General features: G+C 48.5%; 1 protein-coding gene across 5 annotated transcripts in view; it reads left to right on the forward strand.

The window, feature by feature from the left end:
* IQSEC3 (IQ motif and Sec7 domain ArfGEF 3) overlaps positions 1-21,596 on the forward strand; it is a 100,040-nt gene extending 78,444 nt beyond the window's left edge. For 2 of the 5 annotated variants that reach the window (XM_027467948.3, XM_038173458.2), the window contains 9 exons: positions 5,560-5,682; positions 6,336-6,502; positions 8,488-8,627; positions 9,454-9,579; positions 10,656-10,755; positions 12,688-12,849; positions 13,452-13,544; positions 14,182-14,225; positions 16,472-21,596. In XM_027467948.3, the coding sequence (XP_027323749.2) occupies positions 5,560-5,682; positions 6,336-6,502; positions 8,488-8,627; positions 9,454-9,579; positions 10,656-10,755; positions 12,688-12,849; positions 13,452-13,544; positions 14,182-14,225; positions 16,472-16,909 (1,393 nt within the window). In that variant the 3' untranslated portion in view covers positions 16,910-21,596. Of the gene's footprint in view, positions 1-5,559; positions 5,683-6,335; positions 6,503-8,487; positions 8,628-9,453; positions 9,580-10,655; positions 10,756-12,687; positions 12,850-13,451; positions 13,545-14,181; positions 14,226-14,308; positions 14,389-16,471 lie in introns of all 5 variants that reach the window. The other 3 variants (XM_027467796.3, XM_027467847.3, XM_027467893.3) reach the window with 3 other exon arrangements.
* Positions 21,597-24,746: the final 3,150 nt, after the last annotated feature.

Consider the following 24,746-nt stretch of genomic DNA (forward strand, 5'->3'; position numbering starts at 1 on the left):
CTGTCTTTTCAAAGAAGCGTTAGATTCCTCTGACTGGCAGAGTGAACTTGACAGGTAGGCCCAAACTAGCCTACCTTCCCCTCCTCACTAAGGATGTTACAGAGGATCAATAGGGGACTTGTGTTACAGGAGGGTTTGAGTAGCACAGTGCTGCTGCTTGTGCTGTGGAGCCGTAGATAACGATGCAATGGAAACAGAGAACAGAGGGAGGAACATGTTAGGCAGTTCTGACCTCCTGCTGCAAGCAGAGCCGAGGCACAGATCAGGCTTGTGAACAAGAGAAGCTTTCCCATGCCAGGCTGCCAGGGCTGAAGGTACAGCTTGAACCTGCTTGGCTGCCCAGGGAAATGCTGTTTTTTTCCTTGCACAGAGGCTCATAATGTCCCCTGGAGGGAGAGGTGAGAGATGGGCAGAACCCTCTCTGCACAGCCAACATTTCTGGAAGCAGCTTTCCACTTCGGAAGACAGCTTTGGCCCAAGTCAGGGCATCGATTTCTCACTTCGGCAGGTGTGGATGCCCAAGTAAGTAGCCATGTGGGCTACCAGCAGTCCTGGGAGGACAAATAGGCACGGCAGCCCCAGAGGGGAGCATGCAGTATGTGCAGCACAGCACCTCCTTCAGAGGGTGTGGGCCATGGGGTCCATTGCAGAGGCTGCCCTAGCACGAGGAGGGCAGGGAGAGGTGCTGCATGGAGGGCAGGACTGGGACACCAGTCAATGTAGTCAGTGAGCCCCACTCACTTTTCTTACTGTGAGCCCCAGTTAACCCCTGCAGGGCAGCCTTCTCCCAGGGAGCTGACCTCTTCCTCTGCTGCTCACCCTAAGCCAGGTTTGTCTTCAGAAAGAGCAGAGGGGTGGGGATGCTGAGAAGAGGGACGGCTTTTATTAGTAACTTCGAGCCTCGTGGTTTTAAACTTTCCACCTGACTGCCTCCCCCTTTGCCCCCTCCCTGAGCATGGGCTGCAGGTTCAGTACGGACGCTTTTAGTTGCAGCCCAGCTCCTGCTGCATTGTCACCTGAGTGGAAAAGCTGGAAAATAGGTCATCACGCTTGGGCAAGCAGATCCCAGCCCCACACGATACAGCTGCTTCTTGCCTTCTCTAAATCCTTTTGCCGAAAGGCTTTTTTTTGCCGTGCTTAGCCCTGTGCTAAATCCTCACAGCCCCGATGCCACCATGTCCACCCACTTTTGGGGGGACCCATGCCCTGCAGCCTCGGAGGCAGCACAGCCACCATGGACATAACAGGGCAAAATGGTGCAACTGGATCCCACCGTTTGGTCCCATCACCTGACACTGGGAGTGCAATTCTCTGCAATTACGTGGTCCCAGCCTGCTGAGTGCCTCGGGACAGACCAAGCTCCCCCTGGATAGCCGGCACCGCGTTGTTTATGGGGCAAGGTGCCAGCACCTTTCTTCCTCACTTCAGCAACATGAACCGAAGGTCCAAAGTCCTGTCCTTCAGGTAGTGGGCTAAACACATCTATGGGTGTCCTGTGAGCAAAACTCACATTGCTTGTTGCAAGTCCATGGGAGGGAAAGAACTAAAACAGGAGGAGATTTTATAAGGCATTTCCTCCACCCCTGCTTTTTATCCTTCAGGCCTCCTGGTGGTCCTGGAATAGGCATCTCACAGGCATGCTGCTGTTTGTGGAAAAATGAACTCAGCACTGGTTTTGGCACATACACATAAGCCGCTGGTTTATTCCTTGGATGCAGAGAGGATCTCTGCTCATCCTTTGTCTTTTACATTGGCAAATCCAGTTTGAGGGAGAGACAGCCTCCTCATGCATGTGGTTCTGCTGCCTTTGACATCGCAGCCCTGGAGGCTGATGAGATGAATGTACTTTTTTGCAGTATGTTTGCCAATATATTGTGTGTCAGCTTCCAAGGTCTCTGTTTTGGGAAGAAAAGACCTCCCATAGAGAAACTGCATTACATTTCAGGGGAGTTCATACGTGGGCATGACAGCGCCTTCAGAAAGTTAATGGGAGCTGGCACAGGAACCTGAGGTCAGGCAAGACAGCAAAACGTGTAGCCACCTAGAACAGGAGCAGGAACAAGGCAGCCCCAAGGCACAAGGCTCTCCGGCCCTTTGAATGGACGTCGCTGTGTCACAAAAAATATCCGAAAACTATAATCCACCATTCATTTTACTGTCGGTCTAGCAGCAGAAAGAAGTAGCATATCAGGTGGCTCCTCTAGGAGCTATTTCTCAGGCCTTTGGCACAGGCTCTGACAGGTAAATCAAATGCAAGCTCAGATTTGCTAAAGTCAAACTTTTTTCCTAACCTGTCCTTTCAGGTTGGTCAATGTCTCTCAGGAACTAGGACAAGGGGACACCCTTCTTTGGGCTGAGGGACAAACATAAGGGACCCCCAGGAGTTTCAGCTTAGAATTTACAAGGTAAACCCCCATCTGTCACTCTGTGCACGAAACTCTCAGAGGAGAAGCAGTGCATAACTCATGTAGCAATACCTGCTTGAGTTTGAAAAGAGCTATAAGCAGCTGCCTTGCACTACTTGTCCTCATCGAGGTTTGATGCCTTCTGTATCAAGAGCGTTGACTTTATTATTTGAGATCAGACATAAAACAGAGGGTGTGTTAGACTAGACGGCGTGGAGGGGGATGGACTGATCAGTGAGGGAAGGAGGAAAAGATACATGATTTAATGGTGGTGGATAGGGCTTACTAGGATGACCTGAGCAGATCTCACTGTGTGTGCAGACTTTGCTTTCATGCATCTGGAAGCAGACAGTAATAGCAAAATCACTGGGGTCAATGCTGAGAAACATCATGTATCAGAAAGGATTACAAAATAATAGCAAAGGTCCAACTGCAGAGGTGTTTGCAGCTATGAACACGATAATAACTAACCAGAGAAAAACTTTTCTTAGTATCAAAGCTAAGTTCCAAGAAGCAGAATGCCTTGATGGCAACCCAAGGGACAAGTGAGTGCAAATATGAAAAAAATAAAAATAACAGAGGAAAGGGACAGTAGAGGAAGTTTTCACTGCTGCCAGAAATGATTTGTAAATGTTTCTGCAGCCCACCTCCTGGAGAGGGAAAAACAGATTTTGTATAAGATTTCCTGTGAGAGCAGACCCGTTGATTCTCCGCCCTTGCTCTTGACCACCTACATTTGATTATATGGAACTTGTGTGGGGAAAGAGACCATGTTTCTTGGTTGAGATTATAACTACTCCAGCCTTAGAAGATACCGAACACCCTCCTTTCATCCAGAGCTCTTAGTAAGGTATTCTCTCGGTGTTACTCTGGTTTAGCAATATCTCAGCTCTTGAACCACTGGGGGAATGCAGGAATAGAAGGAGGTCTTAGAGCATTTGAACCGTATCCCTCACCCATTAGAGACATCATGCAACAATTTTTTGTTCTAGCAAGGCTGCACATAGTATTCAACAGCCTAGCTCACAAAACACTGCCTACAGCAAACTGCAGAACGATTGCAAACACTAACAACAAAGTTTCCAGGATATCACAGCAAGGAAGCAGAAGAAACTGATTAGAGCACGTACCTTTATTAGCAAAGGTTCAGGTGTTAAAATTTCCAGAAACACTAGGAATTGGAAGAATCCAGAAGAAAGCTAATCCCCTTCCCCTCTATTTTCCACTTACCTCATTTTCCACATTCCTAACGCAGTCCCAAACAAGCTGTCTACGGGAAAATTTCCTCCTAACCCTACATTTGGGGTCAGTTTATCATTTGCAACATGAGAAAGGCAAACCAAACACAATGTAGAGGATAAGATCAATGGAATGAAAAGTAGAATTAGCATCCAGAGGATATGGAGGCAGAAAATGTGAATTCATTGAATCTTTAATATGTTTGTGATGTCCAGGTGGTACTATTTGACTGAATACTAGCATACTAGTAACTTCATACTTAAGGAAGGTGTAAAGAAAATGGGATTTTTGCATCTGTTAATTTTTTGGTCTATCAGAATGTCAGATTTAAGAATACATTTATTGGAAAGAAATAATGGCAAACAAGAAGGTAAGTGGTACATACCAAAGCCTGTAGAGAGTAGATTCATCCTTTGATTTCATTCTTCATTCAGTCTTTCTTTGATAAAAAAATGGCTTTCTAGACAAAGAACATACAGAAGATGATTCTAGACTTCAGTAAAGCATGTGGTGTGAGAAATTCTTAGTTGAGTGTGGAAGAGAAAGATATTAGCAGAGGAATCATAAACAGGGCAGAGAATTGGCTGATGCAGACATTAGTGCCTCCATGCTCTGCTGAGATGGGAAGTTGGGCTTAAGGGAGGTTATGAGCAGAGTTTTCTGAGTCTAGTCTTTTGATGAATGTTTGCAGCAATGACCTGGACAGAACTGGTCCAGGAGCATGCTAACAAAATGTGCTGAAGCCACATGGGGAAGGTGTTGCCATTACAGATGAAGACCAAAATATCATGCAATAAGAATAAGAACTAGAGGATTTAACTAATACAAACAGGAAGAACTGTAGCAGTACATTTTGGAGACTAGCAGTAGGACTTCTGTAAAATGAGAATACTTTAGTGGGATGCAAGAGAGAAGGGATCCCTCTCTTTGAGGATTTAAGTTGACTATGAATTACCAGTCTGCTGTCAAGGAAAAGCAATACCAGATGTGATAGGTGAAGGATTTCCTGTGATAAGAGGGAATCGTGGCACTGAAGTATGGAGGAAATGGAAAACATTGTGTGGAACGGACAGAAATGTGCAAAATGAATAGTGCTTTGGACAGACTTAATTGATGGGGACTCCTGGTGTCTGACTAAATGAGCAGAGCTTTACCCAGCCTTGATATTACAAGCCAGCTAATGGTGTCATGTTATTTTTGGACAAGAGCTTCCATTTCACATTTACTTTGAGTGAGCTTTGGCCTTTAAAGACACAGTGAATATTGTTGCTGCAGCGTTTGGGTGGGAGTGAGGAGTGGAGAAGAAAGTATAGATTGCAAACGAGGATGTATGCTTGACTGAATAGAAGGTGAGGAAAAGATGAGTGCAGTGAATGCAGAAAAGAGAAAAATGGATAAACGGGCAGTGAACAAGTGCCTGTGCTGGGAGGAAAGGAGGCATGGACAATGTGAGAAGGATTGCCAGATGACAGGAGATGCAGAGACAGATGGATCTGTATCTGTATCAATATTGGTGTTCATATCTAGGTCTCTAAATATCTATATCAATATACTACCTAAATATCTATATAGATACAGGAAATGTCAATACAGATATGTGAATTATATATATTGTATACATATGTATATATGTTGAGTATGGTATAATATATATAAATTATAATGTATAGATATACACACACACACATATGTACGTGGTTAGGCACAAGAATTGCCTACCTGCTGTAAAATGCAGGAATGGCTTGTCTGAAACCTTTCCCATTTTTAACAACCATCTGGTCATCTGTAGTGATGTCTCAGGGCCTTTCCAATGGTATTTCCCTTGGGATCTCAGCCTGGGCACTGCAATGAAGGAGCCTGCCTGGCATCCTTCCCAGGAGGAGGTGCTGACGAAGGCCGTGTCCCCTTTCCACAGCTGCGTGGTGGACGAGATGGACTTCTCAGGCATGGAGCTGGATGAGGCACTGCGGAAATTCCAGGCCCACATCCGCGTGCAGGGGGAGGCGCAGAAGGTTGAGCGGCTAATTGAAGCTTTCAGGTAAGAAAACGAGCTCTGTGGCCCCACTATTGCAACTATCTGGAAGCAGAGAGCACACCCAGCACAGAAAACATGCAGCAGCAATGTAATGAACGGCCAGAGATCTTCTTCCTAAAGAAGCTGATCGTGGAAGGGCTGCTGAAGTGCAAAGTCTTGTGTCCCACTGCTGCATATCGATATCCTTAATGGTTGTTGAGTGACATGAAGGGCACAAAGGGCCAGAGTAAGCCAGCCCTGACATGTCTTCCAGCAAAGGATTCCGTGTTCATTGGTGACTGACAGGAAGAACAGTCCTGTGGCTTGCAGGGGTGCTGGGTTGCTCCTTCGGTGCATCCAGAGGAGTCCTTTATATTTAGCAAGTCAGGCTAGAGTAGACCCATGCTGCATTACCACTACATTCTTAGACTGAGTGGTCTCTCTACTGCCCTTTGCTATTTTGGCTTCTAAGAACAAAAAAGCTGAAGTTTTAGTGGCCAACTTCAGCCACTGGTGGGTAATTTGGCCTGCAGAGAGCAGGCAATTCCTTCTCATTTGTGTGAGAGTTGGAGTGAAAGAAGGAATTCAATACACATGTGCTGAGGCCATTGCCACCCTGGAGCAGCAGACTTTGCAGTAATGTTCCATGTTAAGTGTGTTTATCCCTCCTGCCGCAGCCAGAGGTACTGCATGTGTAACCCAGATGTGGTCCAGCAGTTTCACAACCCAGATACCATCTTCATCTTGGCCTTTGCAATCATCCTCCTCAATACGGACATGTACAGCCCCAACATCAAGCCTGACAGGAAGATGATGCTGGAGGACTTCATTCGCAATCTGAGAGGTGAGAGTTCTACTTCATTTTTTTTTGCCCTCTTTGCTGCTCTAAATCCTACTGAGGTGAAGGCAGCAAAAACCTAGTGGAGCTGCCTTTCGCCAGGGCTGCTGCTAGTTTTTGTGATCCAGACATGGAGGAGGGTGCTTTGAAACGTCCTGTAGGTTGCTGGGGAAGGGGCAAATCTCTGCTTTGTCCTCTACAGAAAGCTGTCCAGCCTTTTCAGAAATAAACCATTTTTCCTTAAGAGATGGTTTCATCTTTTTAATGGATTTCTCTGTTTAGAAGGAGTCCGCTGTATTACATTTTTCTATTGTTCAGCTCCGTCCTTCCTAGACCCTGCTGGATTCCACTACACAAGCCCATGCCCTCCTTGTTGCTTTGAATGTATGAACACATTTTCCTTCTATTCAGGCTAAAACTTCCCTTTCTTAATTGCTTGCAATTACTTGCAGTAACTGCAGGCCTGACAGGGTTCATGCATACATTACCTCTTTGCAATTTCTGATACTTCAGTTCCCCAAGTCAATTTTCTTCTATTTTTCAAGGTCCTTCCCATCTCAGTAATAGGTTGCTAAAAGCATTTCTTCAGATGTGGTCACAACATACTCATATTTAGAACCACTGCCTCCTCCTTCTTTTCAGATCTGCTAATGCAGCCTGGTATTGTTTAGCCTTTTTGACAAGACGTCTAGACAAACTCTAATTTCCAAACTGTATTTGCTCCTAGGTCAGCTGTTTTCCAAGGGTCTCTTACTGCACATCTACAGTTCAGTTTAAGTTTCTTCAAGGTTTTCCCAGTGTAAATCTCAGTTTAGAGCCTGGACTACTATGAGTTCCTTTGACTTATTTCTTTGTCCTCATCCCCTTCAGTATCACAGCAACTAACTCAAAAGGTTTTCTTTTTTCTTTTTTTTTTAATGTTAACTTTCACTTAGAGTTACTTGAAAATCTGTCAGCTCACATCACAACAGGAATTCAGCCATCATGAGGATCATGTAGTGGACAAGGAGAGACAGTTCATTCCAGACTCACCTTTGGCTCTATACATAGGCCAGAAGCTTCACTGTGTTTAAAAAACCAACCAACCAACCAACAAACCAAGCCAGCAACAACAGCAACAAAACCAAAACCAAAACACAACCAAAAATTAAAAAAAAAAAAGTATTCAGGCTATATTTCCAAGGCATGAATTAGGGAGTCAGGAGATGACAATGTCTCTCCATTCCTCAACACCTCCTCACTTGCAGGACATCAATCAGTGTAGTATGCCTCAGACCAGGGAGCTGGAGAGAAAGCAGAGAAAATCAATGGAAAATGATTGAAGGAATTCAGTGCAGGAGGAAAGACTGGCAATTTAATTTGTGGTGTGTGGCTTAGGGAGGGATGAAGGAGAACTTTTCTGCCAGGCTCTGCAAAGGCTGGACAGCAAAATTTGTAGAATTATTTAAGGAGACATAAAAGAGGGAAGGGACAGACCCCAGACAGGGAAATTACAAGCAGACTATCAGGAAGGTATTAACCCTAGGAGACTTCACAGAAAACAAATGTTGGAGTCCACCAAGTATTTACTATTTAGTTTCTCCTATTTAGGAGAGCTGAGGCTTGCATTGGCAGGAGAAGCAGCTGGTTCCTATTGTAGATCTCCTCCACATTTAGAACTTGCAATTTTATATGAAATCAATGCAGGGGTTGCTGCTGAGTGGCCCAAGATATATGAATGTGAAACTGTAGCCATAAAACCTTAGGGAACAAATGGAAAGGAGCCACCATGCAGAGCAATGGAATGATGAAATCTTCTGCATTGGTCTTAGATATGTCAGTAGCTGCTCCTGGTGCTTTAGGTGTGTTAGACCAAGAAAGAAGACAGCTTAAAGCAAAAGATTTCTCTTTCTGCCTTCCCATCATTGCACACAGCAGAGATCTGGGACCACCAGTTCTTCCCTTTTGTTTTCTCCCCGCCAATTCTGCCCAACATTTTCTCTGTTTTGCAGGAGTGGACGATGGTGCTGACATCCCACGGGAACTGGTGGTGGGGATATATGAGAGGATCCAGCAGAAAGAGCTAAAATCCAATGAGGACCATGTGACTTACGTTACCAAAGTGGAGAAATCCATAGTTGGAATGAAAACAGTGAGCACCTGTAGCCCTGCTGGCACCCGCTCACCCTGCTCACACCCACCTCCCTCACTGTCCCTCTTTTCTGCCTTTTTCCTCCATTTCTTTTCTTTCGTCATAATTTCCTTGCTTGCCTTGATGCATTAGTTCTTTTTTCTCCTTCATTTGCTTCTCTTTCTTTCCTACTTCTTTGGGATCTTCTTGGCCAGAGTTTACTTTATGCAACACATTAACTGTTTGCCCAAAAATCTCACTGCAGCTCCTGCTTGCCAGTGCAGGTCCTGACTGCCAACACTTCAGTGATAGCCCTGCAGTGCTCTGAACTTTCAGGCCTCGTGAGCCTGTAGGATGTGAAAGCCAAAGTGATAGGAAACAATTTCACCTACCTCTGTCTAATGAGTTCTCCAAGGATTGCTGGGGTTAGGAGACCTCCAAATGCAGAGACTGCTTCTTTAGCAGAAACTGATCTGAAACATTCTGTTTACCCAGAACGAGCAGAATCATTTCTCAGTGCCCAGGAAACATGCAGATGTCCAGTGCGCTGAGAAAGGATGAGTTCAGGGACTTGAAGTCAGAGGAATATGAAGACGGGATGTATAAGCAGGTGACTTGCCTATAGCCTGTTCTACTCCTCTGATTTAATCCAAGTCACAAAGGCTCCCTGCTACTGGGCTGGCAGGATGAGTGGTGGTGAAGAGTGGTTGTGAGATGATTGAGTGGGCAAACTGGGCAGAACTGGCTTGTTCCTCTGTGACTGGACAGGTTTGTGTGGGCTAAGGGTGGTGGAGACCCTCCCTGGCACCTCCTATAACCCCCACATGCTCTTGTGGATCTTCTGCAGGTCCTGTCCGTGCCCCATCGCCGGCTGGTCTGCTGCAGCCGTTTGTATGAAGTTACCGACGTGAACAAAGTGCAGAAGCAGGCAGCTCACCAGAGGGAAGTTTTTCTCTTCAATGACCTGCTGGTGGTGAGTGTGCTTTGGCATTTGGGCACTGCAGTGATAAAACTAGCCCCCAGTGTCTGTAAAGTAATCTAAAAACAGTCCACAACATCGATATTCCCCCTGGTCCTAGGGACAGACCATCTCCTCTCCCATCCATACTGCACGACACAGCTCTGGATCCTTCCCTGTTAAAAATGTACCAAACCTAAAACTCCTCTGACCTTTGAAAAGCAAACTGTTGCATCCCACAGACATCCAAGTAATGTCATCGCTCTCTCTCATCCCTTTGCTACTAGGGAAACTCATTTTGTGAAAGGGGAGTTCATTGGTTTGTCTGTTTGTACTATGGCAGGCAGAGCGCTCCCATGCACTTTAAAAGTCTCCTGCCAGACACTTTAAAACCATTACCTTCTATTGCAGAGGCTGTAGAATGGCATATTCAACTTACTGGAGCCTGAAACACATATAGTACTTTTTAAAGTGTCCTGCCCAAGGGACCTTGCAACAGAGTTCAGACAGGTACAAAAGGGAGGAGAGCACAGATTCACTGAGACTGGAAGGACGCAGAACAAGAAGGAAGTTTTCTTTAGGCACCTGAAGAAAAGGCCTGAGTTTAATGGCAAAATAAAACAGTGGATGTTACAAATGGGTTTGTTCCTTGCTGCCCCTCCATCCCATGCGATAAATCAGACCCATGAGAACTAGTGCTGAGGGATCAAGGGCAGCATTGTATGCGCATGTGCTCTGGTTTCCCGACCTGAGGTATTTCTGACAGGTTTCCCTTAGCCTTCCAGTGTGGCACTCAGTGAAGAGAACTACCCTTGCAACATCAAAAACAGGGGCATAAAAAAATCAGCATCCAGGGGACAGAACCCAAGTGGGCCCCAGGGCTATGCATACAGAATTTCAAGTGTTGTTACAAGTGCAGTGTGCCAGGCAGCTTTCTGGGCAAAGAGCCTGTCCGTCACCAAGTGTTACTCCCATGTGCAATTAGCAGAGCCTGCAAAAAGCCTTTTCCTATGTGCTTTTAGTAGTTTGTATCGTTCTTGACTCGCTGTTCATGAACACCCTGCCCGATGATGCATCCGTTCCTCCAACAGATCCTCAAGCTTTGCCCCAAGAAGAAAAGCTCCTCAACCTACACGTTTTGCAAGTCTGTTGGCCTGCTGGGGATGCAGTTCCATCTCTTTGAGAATGAGTGTAAGTCTGATTCTCCTTGGGTGCCTGGAAGGGTTTGGTATGGAAAAGGAGAAGGAAGGAGGGGACTACGTTGCTCAGTGAGATCTTTCATCAGAAGAGGGATTCCATCAGGGTTAAAATAGGAAGGGAAGCAAAACTGAGACTTGGTGCTGAGGAGATGTACAGTGTCATGGGAAGAGGCTTCTGGTCCTTCTCTCTAGCTCATTGAAGTGGGCTGACTTGTCATGGTGGCAGGGAAGGCACTAGTGCGGATTCATGAGGGAATCAGTCCCAAGATACACCCCACATCGCTCTCAGGAGCCAACGGTTGGGTGAAGAACTTCACTGACAAAACTGCTGCTGCCAGCTTTAGCCCCTCTCCGCTCATGCCCAAAGTCACAATTCTCACCTCTGCTTTTGGCACTGATAAAAGCTCAGGTGCTGCTGCAGCCTCCCCACACTGAGATATGCTGTGCCGTGCTGAAGGCTTCCTGAGACAGAAGCAGAGCCCTTGGAACAGCACCCACCAAAGCATGGCGGGAGGCCAGCCCTAGTCAGCCTGACCTTGATGGTCTGGGAAGAGAGCCACGAGTGTCATGATTGAGGCTGGTTGTGTAGCAGAGGGATTCCAGAAACAGGCAGGCTTCCTGCTGGCACAGGCAGAGGGGCTGCACAGTGGTCCCAGGCAAGCGCGGCTGATGCCCACTGGGGTTTTTGTGAGCACCAGCAGAATATGCTGCCAGGAAGCACTACTGTGTCTTCACTGAGTTCTTTACACCCTCGCTCTATCCTATTGACAGGGAGCCATCATTTCAACCCCCTACCCTCTGCAGCACGCAGTGGTTTTCACATCCGTGTACGTACAGAAGAGCCATTCATAACTGAGCATCCCCAGGAGGCACTATCAGAGCTGGGATCAGCTTTCAGGGGTATGGTGACTGTCCTGGGGGTGCTCAAGGATCTTCTGGCAAAGGAATCCCTTTGTGTATCCTCTGCAGAGACAGAAAAGCAGATGTCCAAAAGAACTCGTGATCTGAACAGATGAGACAAGACACAGGGTGGGAAAAGGGGCCTGGGACACAAACAGAGGGAGCTGAGGGCTGGCAGAAAATAGCAGGTTGATCTTTTAACTTGTTTAGTAAAGATTGCTAAAGGCATAGGGTGAAGAAGGCAGACAGATGGAGGAGCAGTGGAGAAAAGGACAGGGGAAGAGAGAAATCAAATGTAGACAAAGGAGAAAGGGAAGGAGAAAAGGAGCTGAAACCACTGGCCAATGACCAAAAGACAGAAAAGTCCAGTCACAAGCTTAGCAACTTCCCTGCACGCCTCATGGACATTTCTTTTCATTTGCATTCCTGACAGTGTGTTATGCCTGTTGGGGACTGCTAAACAGAGACCTGCAAAACCACATCCTTCTCCTTCCCACTCTGCACAGCACGATGAGCTCCCCACCCATGCTGTGCTAACACCCCTGCTAAGGGCCTGCTGATGGAAGTAGAGGCTGGGGAAAGGTCCTGCCACTGTGGACATTAATGGTTGTTCTGGCTTTTGAGTCCAGGAGCCAACCTGTCCTGCTGCAACTCCCACAGGATAAAGCATTGGTCTCGTGTATCCTATAAGCCCCTCCACAGACTCGGGAGGGCTTTACAGTCCCACCTCTGTGCTCAGGTTCTCAGAGTCAAGGTTACACTGACTGTAACTGAGAGCTAGAGTTTTTTGGCTATGGCAGCACTATGGTAGTACTTGCCTTGCCACTGCAGCTTGGCCATTCTGTTCCCTTGGAGTGCTGCAATGCTGCAAATTCCTGCTGTTTGCAGTGTGACAGACTCTAAGTGTGCTATTCCTCTGGACTGATGTTAGAAATTCTCTGTCCTGGAAAGGCAGCAAAGCAGCCAACTTCTCCAGCAAGAAAGCCTAATGCCTCTTTATTGTGTTGACACATCTTCTTCACAGATTACCCCCATGGCATCACACTGGTGACTCCAGTTTCGGGCTCAGAGAAGAAACAGGTACTGCACTTCTGTGCTCTGGGTGCTGAGGAAATGCAGAAATTTGTGGAAGATCTGAAAGAGTCAATAGCAGAAGTGACAGAGCTGGAGCAGATACGAATTGAATGTAAGGGCCTCTAATACAATTCAGACTCCAATGCCATCACACTGCATGTGTCTACAAGGCAGAAAGGGTAAAATCAGTGGGTTCTTTGGGAAAAAAGGACAAAGAGGATGAGTAGCAGAATCTACGCAGGATTGTTCTTGTGTTCAGCAACAGGATGAAAAAGCAGTCAGGTTCTGTGAGTACCCACCAGTAGCAGAAAGGGAATAACTGCTCATGGTGCTTATGAAATAGAGTTTAAGGTACAGTGGTTTGAAATGGCGAAGCTTAGACTCCTACGTCCCATACTCTGACTATGCAAACAATTCTATATAAACGTATGAGCCCAAGTAGCTCGGCATCAGTGGTCCCTTTCTGTGCAGCAATAACCTGTTCTGTATGAATGCAGGTCATACACAGAGGTCTTGTGGAGATACTTAAGTTCCTCCACATGTAACATCCTTTCCAGTTTCTCTCTTAGCTATTCTTCTCTCCTTCCTGTTTTGGCATTCTTGTCATTTTCTTGCATTAATTCTCCTTGCTGACTTCCCACATTTCTCCTTCAGTATGCTATGGCCCTTCCATCCATCCTGTTCCTCATTCACTTCCGCACATCTCTGTTGTAGGGGAGCTGGAGAAACAGCAAGGGGCAAAAACTCTCTCGTTAAGGACCAACGGAGCCCAGATGGAACCCCAGTCAAAGCAAAGCTCACCTACAGGTAAGAGGCCACCCAGCTTCTCTTGGCCAGGCAGTGCTGCCTTTGCCAATGTGTTCTCCTGTAAAAATAACTGCGAAAAGAAGTGATCAGTTTTGTATCCTGTAGCCTTCACTGAATAGGATATGCATTTTTCAAATAACCTAGAAGAGCCATTTATGGCTCATTACCCAGTCTGTAGCTGTAACACCCAGCAAAGAGGGGTTAGTAAGTGGTACAAGATAACTGCTGGAGGACATGGCCACATTTTCTCCCCTGAACTCACACAACACAGTAACTGCAATGTCAACTTCCTCCAGAAGCTTCACCACCACTTTTGCAAGACCAGCTTCTCTGTAGCAGAGGCTTTGTCTGCATTGGGCTCTTGGGCTTCTGTGCCAGCAAAAAACAAGTGCAGTGGTGGGTGGCTATGAGCTCATTAGAACTGCGGAAGACCAGGACCTAAAGATAGGACCCCACAGGGGCCTTCCCCCAAACCACTGAGCAGCTATCGGATTGCAGGAAGGCTTGCATTTATCTTGCAGTAGAGTCCTACTCTCCCATTTACCTCTCCCTTGGGCTTTCCAGTCCACAGTATGAGGGCCAGCTCTTGACTTGGGGCACTGACCCCATGAGTGAGATCTTTTCTTTTATTTCAAAGGCAAGAAGGATTTGGGGGAGAAGGTCTCGGACAGCACAGTGGAGGTAAGTAGAGTGCGAAGCAGCTGAGGTAAGTAATTCTCTCTCACTTCAGCTCTTCTCACATTCTCTGTTGTTTCTTTTCTCAGGTTTTAATCAATGCCTCCCCAGCCAGACTGACAATTTTACCAATTTCCAGAGATACAATTAAAAGTTACTGCTAGGACGGGTAATACAACTTTCAAATCCAAACTAAACTTCAAAGCATTTTCAATCCGTTTTTATAACTGTAACATCCCTCATGGACCAAGCTCCCAAACGCTGTAGACTAACCCACCCCACTGCTTACGGGGAGACTGAGAACCACACTAAAGACTTCCCTGACATGCTAACTCCATGCAGCATCACATGCGAATTCCCCTGCAGCCCAGCTTTCCTGCACAATCTCTGCAGCTCTGTCTCTCCATCCCCCCTTGAAGGGGACTAAGCATGGCCTTTGCATATCAGAGACTCTCCCTAGAGCTTCACCTCCCTAGGTAGGGAGCTTGGCTGTCCTGTGTGCTTCTATCTTAGCAGGGATGTCTAGCATCCAGTGGGTTGCCTGTTTCTTCACAGACACCCTTACTCCCACTGCCTGTGAGGAAACAGGAAAATGCAGTCTTCACGCTGAAAACCTCATTTACTAATTCCTACTCTTTCCCTGTCTGGAATATCTCCGTTGCCCTGAATTTGCCCTTTTCCGGGGTAGTTCTTTCCCCTCTTGTCATAGCGTATTTACTTGAAGAGTTCAGCTTCTCTGTGGGGTGTGGGTGCTGCTGCTTTCCCCTGAAGGGCATCCCATTTCCCTGCAGACTCCCCTTTTCTGGGCAAGGTGCCTCTCCCAGCCTACTTCCAGTTTCTGTCGGGAGGAATGTTTCTTTGTGGAGAATAGCTTCCATTTATCTTAATGTCATTAGCACTTCACGGGCCAGCAACCAGTTTTTCTGAGGCAGCTCCACTGCCTGGATAAATACTGACACGGTGTTATGTCCTGCTGTGCAGTGAGCCCGAGCAACCTCCATGCTTGGGCAGGGACAAACATCTCATCGTTCTTCCCACATGGTGGAAAGCTTGGCCACTCCACAGCCTCTCCTTCATGATTGCTGGCTCTGCTGCCCAACATACAGACTGTCAGGGCACCCCTAAAACCCCATCTGCCTCCCATCTGTACCCCTGCGTAGCTGGAAGTGCCGTGACAACCTGCGAGCTGTAGGTTCCTACCCAGGGTTTGTCATTTGACTGACACTGAGTTTTGAGCTGTGCTCTGGGGATTCCATCAGCCCACGTCCTTGCCAGGAGGAACTGTGGCTTCACTCACCATCCAGGTAGCCCCATTTTGCTGCTGCATTCCCCCCCTGAGGATTTCCAGCCCAGGCCAGCTCCCTTTTTCAGGCTGGACTCAGTGAGCTCTCTTATTTGAGTGACTCTATTATCAGCATCTCTCTGTGGGGACCCTGGTGACCTCCTCCTTCCCTTCCCCCTTCCAACTGCCCAAGCAATACTCTGCCAGCAGAGGAGCATTTCCATTTCTTTGAGGTTATCTAATCTGCTGCCATTTCATCATAAATTTCTTTTATCATTGTATGAGCTAGACAGACATTTTTTCTTTCTTTTTTTCTTTTTCTTTTTTTTTTTTTTTTTTGAAAATCATTTCCTTTCACTGACAAACCATCAACTGGATCAGAGGGAGCTGTCTTTTCCTAGAGTGTGTCAGATTTCTGCTTTTTCCTTTGTAAACAGATTAGCCAGTCATGTGGTGTACCTTCCTACTCAGAAAGGCAGGGAGCTGCGAAAGGCTTGAGTCTCTCTGTCTCTCTCTCTCTCAGATTCAGCTACCGTCATTTTTGCAGAAACATACAGCCTCGATTATCTGAACCTCTGTTACCTAGTTTCCCCTTCCTTTTTGCAGCTGGGGGCAAGGGCATAACCTCTGAGGTTTGTTCATCATCATGAGAATTCATGGACGCCTCCACTCATAGAGTTGATTTTTGTTCCCTGTGCCGTTTGGACAACCAAAGTCGCTCTGCATTTGGGAACGCTGGCCCTACTGCCTTTGCTGTGACGGAAAGGACAGGGGCACTAAGGCCTAGACAGGACGACGGGGCAATTGGGAGAGAGGGGTGCAGCCAGGGGTTGTGCCTGTTCCCTTTGTTAAAGAGGGGAGGGTTTCATGCATGTGAGGCCAGCTGCTGGTGGGGGTTCAGGGCAGCCAGTAGCAGCAGATGGGAAGAGTCTTGTAACATTTAATGCTTCTTTGGCTGTTTCTAAACTAGGTGTCAATTCACAACAGGCTTCAAACGTACCAGCACAACTCCGCCCTGGGGCCCGAGAGTGGAATGCAGCCCAGCATGCGTCTTAACATGCCACGGGAGCGGCTGGAGACAGCACTGGTGCCCTCGCACCCCGCCTCGGCGGGGACACTTGTACAGTGCCAGCAGATTGTCAAAGTCATTGTCTTGGACAAGCCGTGCCTCGCTCGGATGGAGCCGGCCCTCAACCAGACTCTGACACGCTACGTCACCTCTGACTCCTGCACCTCCACCCCCTGGCGCAGTGTGGGCAGCGGGCTCCCCGGGACCCCCATGAAGCTGGTCCATCAGCCTCCCCTGCCACCTCCACCTCCTCCCTACAACCACCCCCACCAGTATTGCCCCCCCAGCTCCCTGCTTCAGAGGCGCAGGTACTCCAGTGGCTCGCGCAGCCTCGTGTAGCCACACCACCAGCACCAGAACAGCACAGACTTCCCCGCTTCCCTGCCCCACCGCCTCCCTGGGACCCTTTCTGCCTACAGAGATCTAGTTTGTGATTTATTTTTTAGTAAAAGAAATAGAAAAGAAAAAAAAAAAGCCGACTGACCTAACTCTTACCCCATCTCCCCTCAAGGTGATGCTAATTGTGAGGAGCCATCTGTAGGGACTGCCAACCCACATGCTCACACATCCTCACATCCTGCCAGCCCCGCTGGCCTCCCGTGCTCACACCGTCCCCATGTAGCACTTTGTTGCCCTGTTCCTGAGAGGCTTGATGACCTGCTGCTTTCTAGGCACTGTGTCTTCCGTTTGCTACTCCTCAACCTCCTCCCTTGCCTTGCATTTGCCCGGCCATAGGTTTGTACCCCTCCAAAACTTCGCCAGCCTCGGAGAGAAACAGACTCACCCGTGCCAAGGACCGACCTTGGGGCACTCCTGGGGGTGGAGTTCCCCCTGCCTCCACTGCTGCTGCCTGCTAAGCTGGAGCTGAGAACTTGTACCACTTGCCACGCATCCCCTCCATCGCTCTTCAGATATTATCTCCTTGCAGCAGCCGGTTCCACGCGAGGGAGCACACGAGTGACAGAGAGCTCGAGAGGAGGAGAGACTGTCCTAAGCTGCAGTACGAGACAAAGATCGCCTCACTCTGAACACGAAAACTGTTTCTGTTATATTGGAGCATTGTACCAGAGACCTCTGCTGAGACCTAGCAGACCTCGTCACGTGTAAATACACCTGTATGGTAGAGTATGTACGGCGCATGCTTACTAAAGGAAACACCAAGCAGTTCTGAGGGAGCAGAAATGAGAGATTGAGCCCGGGGATCTTCCTGGGATGGTTGAGCACTTTTCCAAAGAGATGGCACCAAGAGGTGCCCTCCCACCTCAGTGTACACACACACAAAGATTGTCTTCTCTAGCATGAAACAGACGCACCTCTGCTTTTCTCCTTCTAGCTGGCTTTGTGTTTCCTTCCCACCTGCTTTTTTATATTCTGAAAGCAAAGCTAAGTGTTGCATTCACCTCCTGGGGTGGATGAGCCCTTCTCTTGGCCTCTTCCTTCCGTGCTAGAGGGAAGGGGCCTTTTGGAGACCACCAATGTAAGCTCCCATCTGTATCTCCCACCTGGCTATGCTTTTTCCTCCATCAGCCCTTCCCCTAGGAAAGCTGCTCGCCAAGGCCTTTTCTCCTCTCTTCCTCCCTATCTCAGCTTCAAAGTGAGGGGAGGGTAAGATTTTGAGATAGAGATGACAGCTCAGCTCCTCTTCTTTATTGGGGACATTGATGTGAAGGCAGACAGCATTAAAAATGAGCTATGGCTGTATTTTTAGAAGAAAAGAAGTATTTTCGAGCAGTAGGGAAGGGAAGGTATTAATTAGCTTAAAGGCTTTGGTCTCGCTCACTCGCTGTATCTCCCTTCGATGCTTAAGAAGATCAACTTTAGGGTTTTAAAATAGGACAGAACGCCTTTTAGGGCCTTCATTTTTATTTTAAGAGGGAAAGAAAGAAATGCTCTTCCTTCCTGTGCGAGGCTGAGGCATGAGCACCGGGTGCTGATGACACAGCCATCGGGTGAGGAGAGGTAAGGGTTGTGTTGTTGGCAGTGGTGTGGATGTGAAAAATGTGACGGAAAGGGGGTCAGCGAAGACAGATGCAAGAAATATATATTTTTTTTACTTTGTGTGGAAAAAGCCACACAGCAGCATTGCTCCAGGATGCTCACCTCTGGGGCTGTTGTCAGTGACAAAAAACACAGTGCATCAGGGTCTGGACCCCTCAGTGCTCTTTGGATGTCCACTGGCTCTGCTGAAGCACTCAGATGAAGGAGTTCATTTATTTGACCCGGGTGTATGCCCAGATGGGGTCAGGGAAGCGGGCAGGGGCTGAGGTGAAGGCTCCCCTGTGCTTGGCCAGGCCTCCAGGACAGGAGCCTGCTGATCTCCGGGTCTGCTGGTTTCTGAGCCTGACCCTCACACCCAGCTGTGCCAACAGGACTGTCAGAGTTGTTTGCTTTGCTGTCTGGGGCCAGATAACAGGCTGCTGCTTCTGCATGCAGTAGCAGAGGTACTGACCACAAACCCAAAGGCATAGCCTCAGGGAGGCCTGTGGAAGCAGAAGACAGAAAAAATCATATCAAAACCCTGAGTAGAAGCCCAGTCTCCCTCCAGACCAGAGAAGCTTTCTCCTCCCCAGTCCCCAGGGGCGATGAGGACGCCCCATGTTCCAGAACCAGCCCCAGGAGAGGTCCTCGCCCGCTCCACAGGCCCGTGGCCCCAGCTAGGGCTCAGCCCCTCACCCTGCAGCGAGCCCTGAGACGTGGCTGGCCTGATCTGCTGCTGGGTCCGTCCGAGGTGGCACCACACCATGGCACAGCAGGCTGCGGCCTCATCCCACCTGCCTGCAGCTCCCTGGGAAACCCTACGTGTGGCATCTGCCCCTCTCTGGTCCCTGTGGTGTGTGGCTCCACGTTGTGCTCCCTGCTGAGGTAAAAGGAGGTATCTGAGAGGCACCAGCACTGCCCTTCCTCCTCAGCAGTCGCTGCCTTGCCTGAGAGCAGTGGCAGCACTTGCTCGTTTATCTTCCCCCAGAGTGCAGGGAGCCGCGGAGGGGCCGTGTGCGTGTGTGTGTTAAAATAAATAAGTTAGGCTTTACTTGACATTTAACACGAAGTGACAACAACAAAAACTTTAAGGTACTTGATGAAATAATTTTGGGGGATTAAATATTTATAGCAATGTCTGTGAAGTTCCTACCAGAGAGGTTTGCTGCTTTAATAATTGATTGGGAAAGCAAAGAAGAATGTAAAAAAAGAAGCAAGGAACCTTCTGTGAGACTCCATAACGCTGGGTGAAGGATGGAAGTGAATTACCTGAAGTGCCAAAATACCTGAGGCACAACAATCTCTCAGGGCACGTTGGCTCCCATCCCCTGACCTTGCAAAGGCTAATGCTGGCCTCCAGCTTTGTACAGAGAAGCAAACATAGAAAACCCTTGCCATCTTCTAGCCTGCTGGATGCAGCATCTTCCATTGGGGTTGGCCGGAGAGATACCAAACCGCTTTATTCCAGGGTCTATCAAACAGGTTGCTCTAAATTCTGCTGTGTAGCTGAGCCCTTCGGACTTCACTTCAAAATGTAGATTTTTTTTTTTTCTTTGAAGGTTGGTCTAGAAGGATGACAAGCACTTTAAAGCACGTCTACATCTCATCTGATCTATTGTGTTGTCTGCTCCCACAACCCTCCCACATGCAAGCGAAGACACAGGCTCGGTGTAGCTGTAGTACTGTGAGTAGACACCCGTGCACACAACCTAATCGTTGGCAGGGAGCAGGCCAGAAAGATCGTGTCAGTGACGGTCAGATGAAGGACTAAATGTACACCACAGCTCTCCTGGAGGGAGCAGACCACAGAAAAATCACCAGCTTTTGACAGCAGTGATTCCAATCGTGAACCTAGCACAATCCTTCAGGCGGTGGGATCGGGCAGGAAGAGCGGTGGCAGAGATCAGGTCAACTCTAAAGAACCTGTGGCTGCTGGCTGCAGAATTCCTAGCCTTCTGTATTGAGAAAAGGAGGGGAGGTGGAAAGAGAAACCCAATAAAGAGCGTTCTGCAGTAAGTTTCTGGTGCTCAGTGGCCAAAGAGGAAGGTGTCTCTGCTGGAAGATGGAGGAAGCGAGGCGTTACTGCAGTCTGCAGAGCTGTGGTACACAGACCTTCAGGCTCTGCCCAGGTTGCTGGTGCAGGTCTAGTGAAATTGGTTAGTTTATACCACTTAGAAAGGGATGAAAAAGGTTGACAGAGGGATTGCGCTTAGCGCAAACAAGCTGGGCTTACTGCAGTGTTTGTCCACTTCTGTAGTACTTCTAATGCTGAAGACTGGGCTACTCTAGTAGCAACTGTTAGTGCTTTCTGCAAGGCCTTCAAAGTGCTGTTTGTGTGTCTCACCTCCTTGTAGACGAAAGTTGTGGGTGTGGTCCACAACTAGAGTTTTGTCAATACTCAGTCTTCTTCACAAAAAAAAAAAGCACCACCAGTTTTGCAAGCATTTGAGGGCCCCTGACCTGCAAGAGTTTGAGTTTTTTTTTTCTGTATGTTTTTCAGAAGGCTTAACTTGCAACTATTTGTGAGGTTTCCGAAACTAATCTGAGCCCTAAATCAAGAAATCTGCTGCTTGGGAGAGTCTCTGCTTTGAAATGAGAGTTGCTGAGCAAGCTCCCCCATCTCCCGCTCCACCAGCCGCCTCACTGTGCTAGTGTAGGCTCCAGGGACTGCCGGCAGTGTTTCGTGAGCTAGAGCTGTCCTTGTCCTGCTTGCTCTTTCACAGCCATGCCTGGGACAGCAGCTTTGAAGTCACCCAGCTCTTCAGCACTAGTCACAATCCCATCTGAATGTGTCTTTTTAAAAAAAAAAAAAACAAAGTTAACAACAGAAGTGTTACCTGTGTGTAGGCTGTTGAAAGCACCTGTCTGTCTGTACCTGTTTTCTGCTGTAAATATCACCAAGAAAAGCTTCCTTCGGGGAAAAGTGGTGTGGTCACACCTAGCTAAGAGTCCAAATGGCGAATATTTTGTAACAAAACAACGAAAATAGATCAGAAGTATTTTATCTGTTCAATTAATAGAGTTTTAGAAATTATATTGAGATATGTCACTTGTGCGCTAATGTCTTCTTTGCCTCAGCCCCCTCCTGTGTCCCTGGGCTCTGTCGGTGTGCGCAGGCGCAGGGGCGACACACCAAGGCTGTGCTCCCAGGGCCTGGGGGGCAGCCCTCTGCCGAGACTGCTGACTGCCCAGCGACTGCAGCAGGAGCTAGCTCAGTGCTCAGGCTCTCTGAGGACCGGATCGCGAGGAAATCGGGATGAAATAATCTTGTCCAAGGGAAGGCAACGCAATGTGAAATTCAGCCCCAGAGCGAGCCTGTTATCCGTAGGTATAATGCTTATGACTACAAAAAACAGGGCAGGGGGGGAGGCAAGGCCCTTCCATGCTGCAGCTCCTTTCCTTACACCTTGCTGGCGGGCAGCAGAGCCTGCCCCAGCCTCTCTTGCCCACAGCGGTGCAGCTCTGCACCCGTGCGAGGCGTGTGCTGCCGTGCGCACACGCTGCGGTGAGGAGAGCAACTTCCCATGCCGCATGTGCCAATGCATGTGTGGTACGCCAGCTGGCCGCAGAGAAACTCATGCACCCAGAGACATCGGCACACAGCGTGTGTTAATGCACACACCATCTGCCAGCATATGAGGCTATATGGCAGAGAATATGTAGGCGCCACTGCTATCCACGCAGCCGAACATGCCCGTACAAAAATGTCAGGCATATGCAGCCATCCTCTGTCTGAGCGGGACAGCTGTGCTGGCTGCACTTACCATCACAGCACATTTCCTAAGCTACGTAGGCTCAGGCTTGATTAACATTTGGATGGGGGACACGTAAGGAAAATGACATTTCCCATGCAAATCAGATGTACGTGCATATTTACACAAAGCATAACCCCAAGGTTAATGAAACCGACCTTTGCAAAGTTGTGTGCAAAGACGAGAGGCATGATCCGAGACAAACACGTGCACACAAAGCAAGCTCTCCTCTGCGAAGGCCAGGGGAAGGCAACCTACATTCTTGCAGCTGGGAGTCCAACACGTGCGGGGTCAGACTGCACCTGCTGAAGAAGCAGTCTGTAGGTTGCAAATTCTTTGCTGGCTTCAAAGAACCCTTTAGAGCCCCAGGCCCACGGTGAGACACTTGGGAGGACAGAAATCCCTCTGGGACACAGACAGGAAATTTCCCAGGGATTCAGAGGCTTCCGTTTATGTTTCTGTGTGCCACGGATATATTATATATCAGTCCATCCCAAACACATCCATTTTCTAAGATGTTTTGTAGCAGGAGTTTATCCGGAGAAGTTTCTGCCTGATGTTTAGATCACACACCTGGCTGTAAAGATGAAAGCAATAAAAACAGATTGTCTATATGTGATATACTCCTACCTTGCTCTGATGTGCATACACTACTACTATTATTGAGAAGGTGGCAGGTGCCTTTATGATGGATACAGTGTAGGCACATATAGGTAGTGCCAATACAGAGCTTACAACCCGGAAAGCATATACCACAACTGTCGCATTGCATCTGTACAACATAATATCTATAGTGTAGATAATGCACAATGCACCGACTGTACATTCAGAGCAGATCAAAACATGCCAATCTTTTCCGCAGAGAAGCCTGAGATGCAATTTGTTGTTCTTGGAGTGAGGTGCTCGTCCCAAGCCCACACAAACAGTGGAGCCCTGAGGGAGCAGCGTGGTGGCAGCAGGGTTACCACGAGCCCAAACATTTGGTGGTCTTGAAGCATCTTTCCTACAGCTAATGAGAGCAACTGAGGTTACAAACTGGCTGAGGAGTTGTGTGGTTGTTTTTTTTTTTGCCTTAAAGCTTACAATCCATGAGCTGGGCTTATTCTCAAACACATAGAGTAGGATCTGGTTTTGTGCATCACCCATGCTCCAGCCTTGCCTTCTGGCAGCATGGCACAGACATCGGTGACTTCTTGAAAACAAGAGTCCTGTGTCCCTGGGCCTTCCTGCTCATGAAGGGCAGATCCTCCCAAACAGCAACAAGTTCATTGCAAAACAGAAATTTGCAATGGCATGGGGGGCACGGGTGGGGCCGTGCAGGTGATGGCAGCACAAGCAGGAGCACGGGTTGGTCCCTGCCAGCCAGATTTCTGCCAGGACAAGCAGGCAGTGTGCTGGTTTCAGCACTCGCATCAGCTTTCTGTGCAGCTAGGACCTGCCCCAGTGTTTCAGACACTTCTCACCTCTGCCTTTTTGCAGGGAGAGGGCCACACGGGCCCAGGCAGGATTATCTTCCCTTTAAAAGGGAAAGAAAAAGAAAACATCCCCTGGGCTCTGACCTTGGCCATCACATCTTCTGGCATCCCCAGTGGAAAGCACACCCCGTCCAGCAGCTCAGGACATGTGGCCAAAAAAGAAATGTGCAAGGGAAAAGCAGGAGCTCTTATTAAATAGCTTGTTCAAAGATAAACCCCCGGCCATCTGTCAGCTTGCCCTAGAAGAGGCACTGCTGTGGTAATTAGCAGAGGGAAAGGCAGCAGAGACGCAGAGGGAAAAAGACATTTCACGTAGGTCTGCCACAAACACAGTTCAAGGAATGAGCAGGGGGGAAAGCACAAGGAAAGGAAGCACACAGTGCCTCGTAAGGGCTTGGGATGCTAGAGGTGTGGGGTAGGAGCTGCCCAGGGCCCACAGGATGCTTGGGGATGGTGCAATTTGGGACTCGGCGTCCCAGGAGCAGCTCCTGCCATGGGGAGCCCCAGGGACGCTGCCGCAGGGTCTGTGCTGCTGTGGCTGGGGCTCTGCCACCGAGCTCCCCGGCAGCACCAGGCTGAAGTTCCCCACGCAGAGCTGAAAAGCCGCTTTAAAATGCAAATCGTGGATTATAATTCCTAATCCCTTCATTGACAGCAAGCGCAGTCAGGGGACGGAGATGCCAGCTCCCTTTCTCTCCCTCCTGCGGGACCAAAACCACTTCAAGAACACATCCAAGTGTCGGTGCTGCAGGCTGGGCAGGTGGCGACCCGGGGACAGGGCTGGGGACATGGTGGTGACACACGCCAGGCTGTGACAGCGGGGACGAGGGCTGCTGGTCCCCAGGGGCCACGGAGGGGACAGATACCACCTGAGAGGTGCTGTGGTTTCACCCCGTGGCTGGCCGGCAGTGAGCACAGCGTCTGGGGCTGGTCCCTGAGGCCCTGGTGAGGCTGGTGCCGCTTTCTTGGCAG

Source organism: Anas platyrhynchos, chromosome 1 (genome assembly GCF_047663525.1).
Source record: "Anas platyrhynchos isolate ZD024472 breed Pekin duck chromosome 1, IASCAAS_PekinDuck_T2T, whole genome shotgun sequence".
NCBI lineage: Eukaryota > Metazoa > Chordata > Aves > Anseriformes > Anatidae > Anas > Anas platyrhynchos.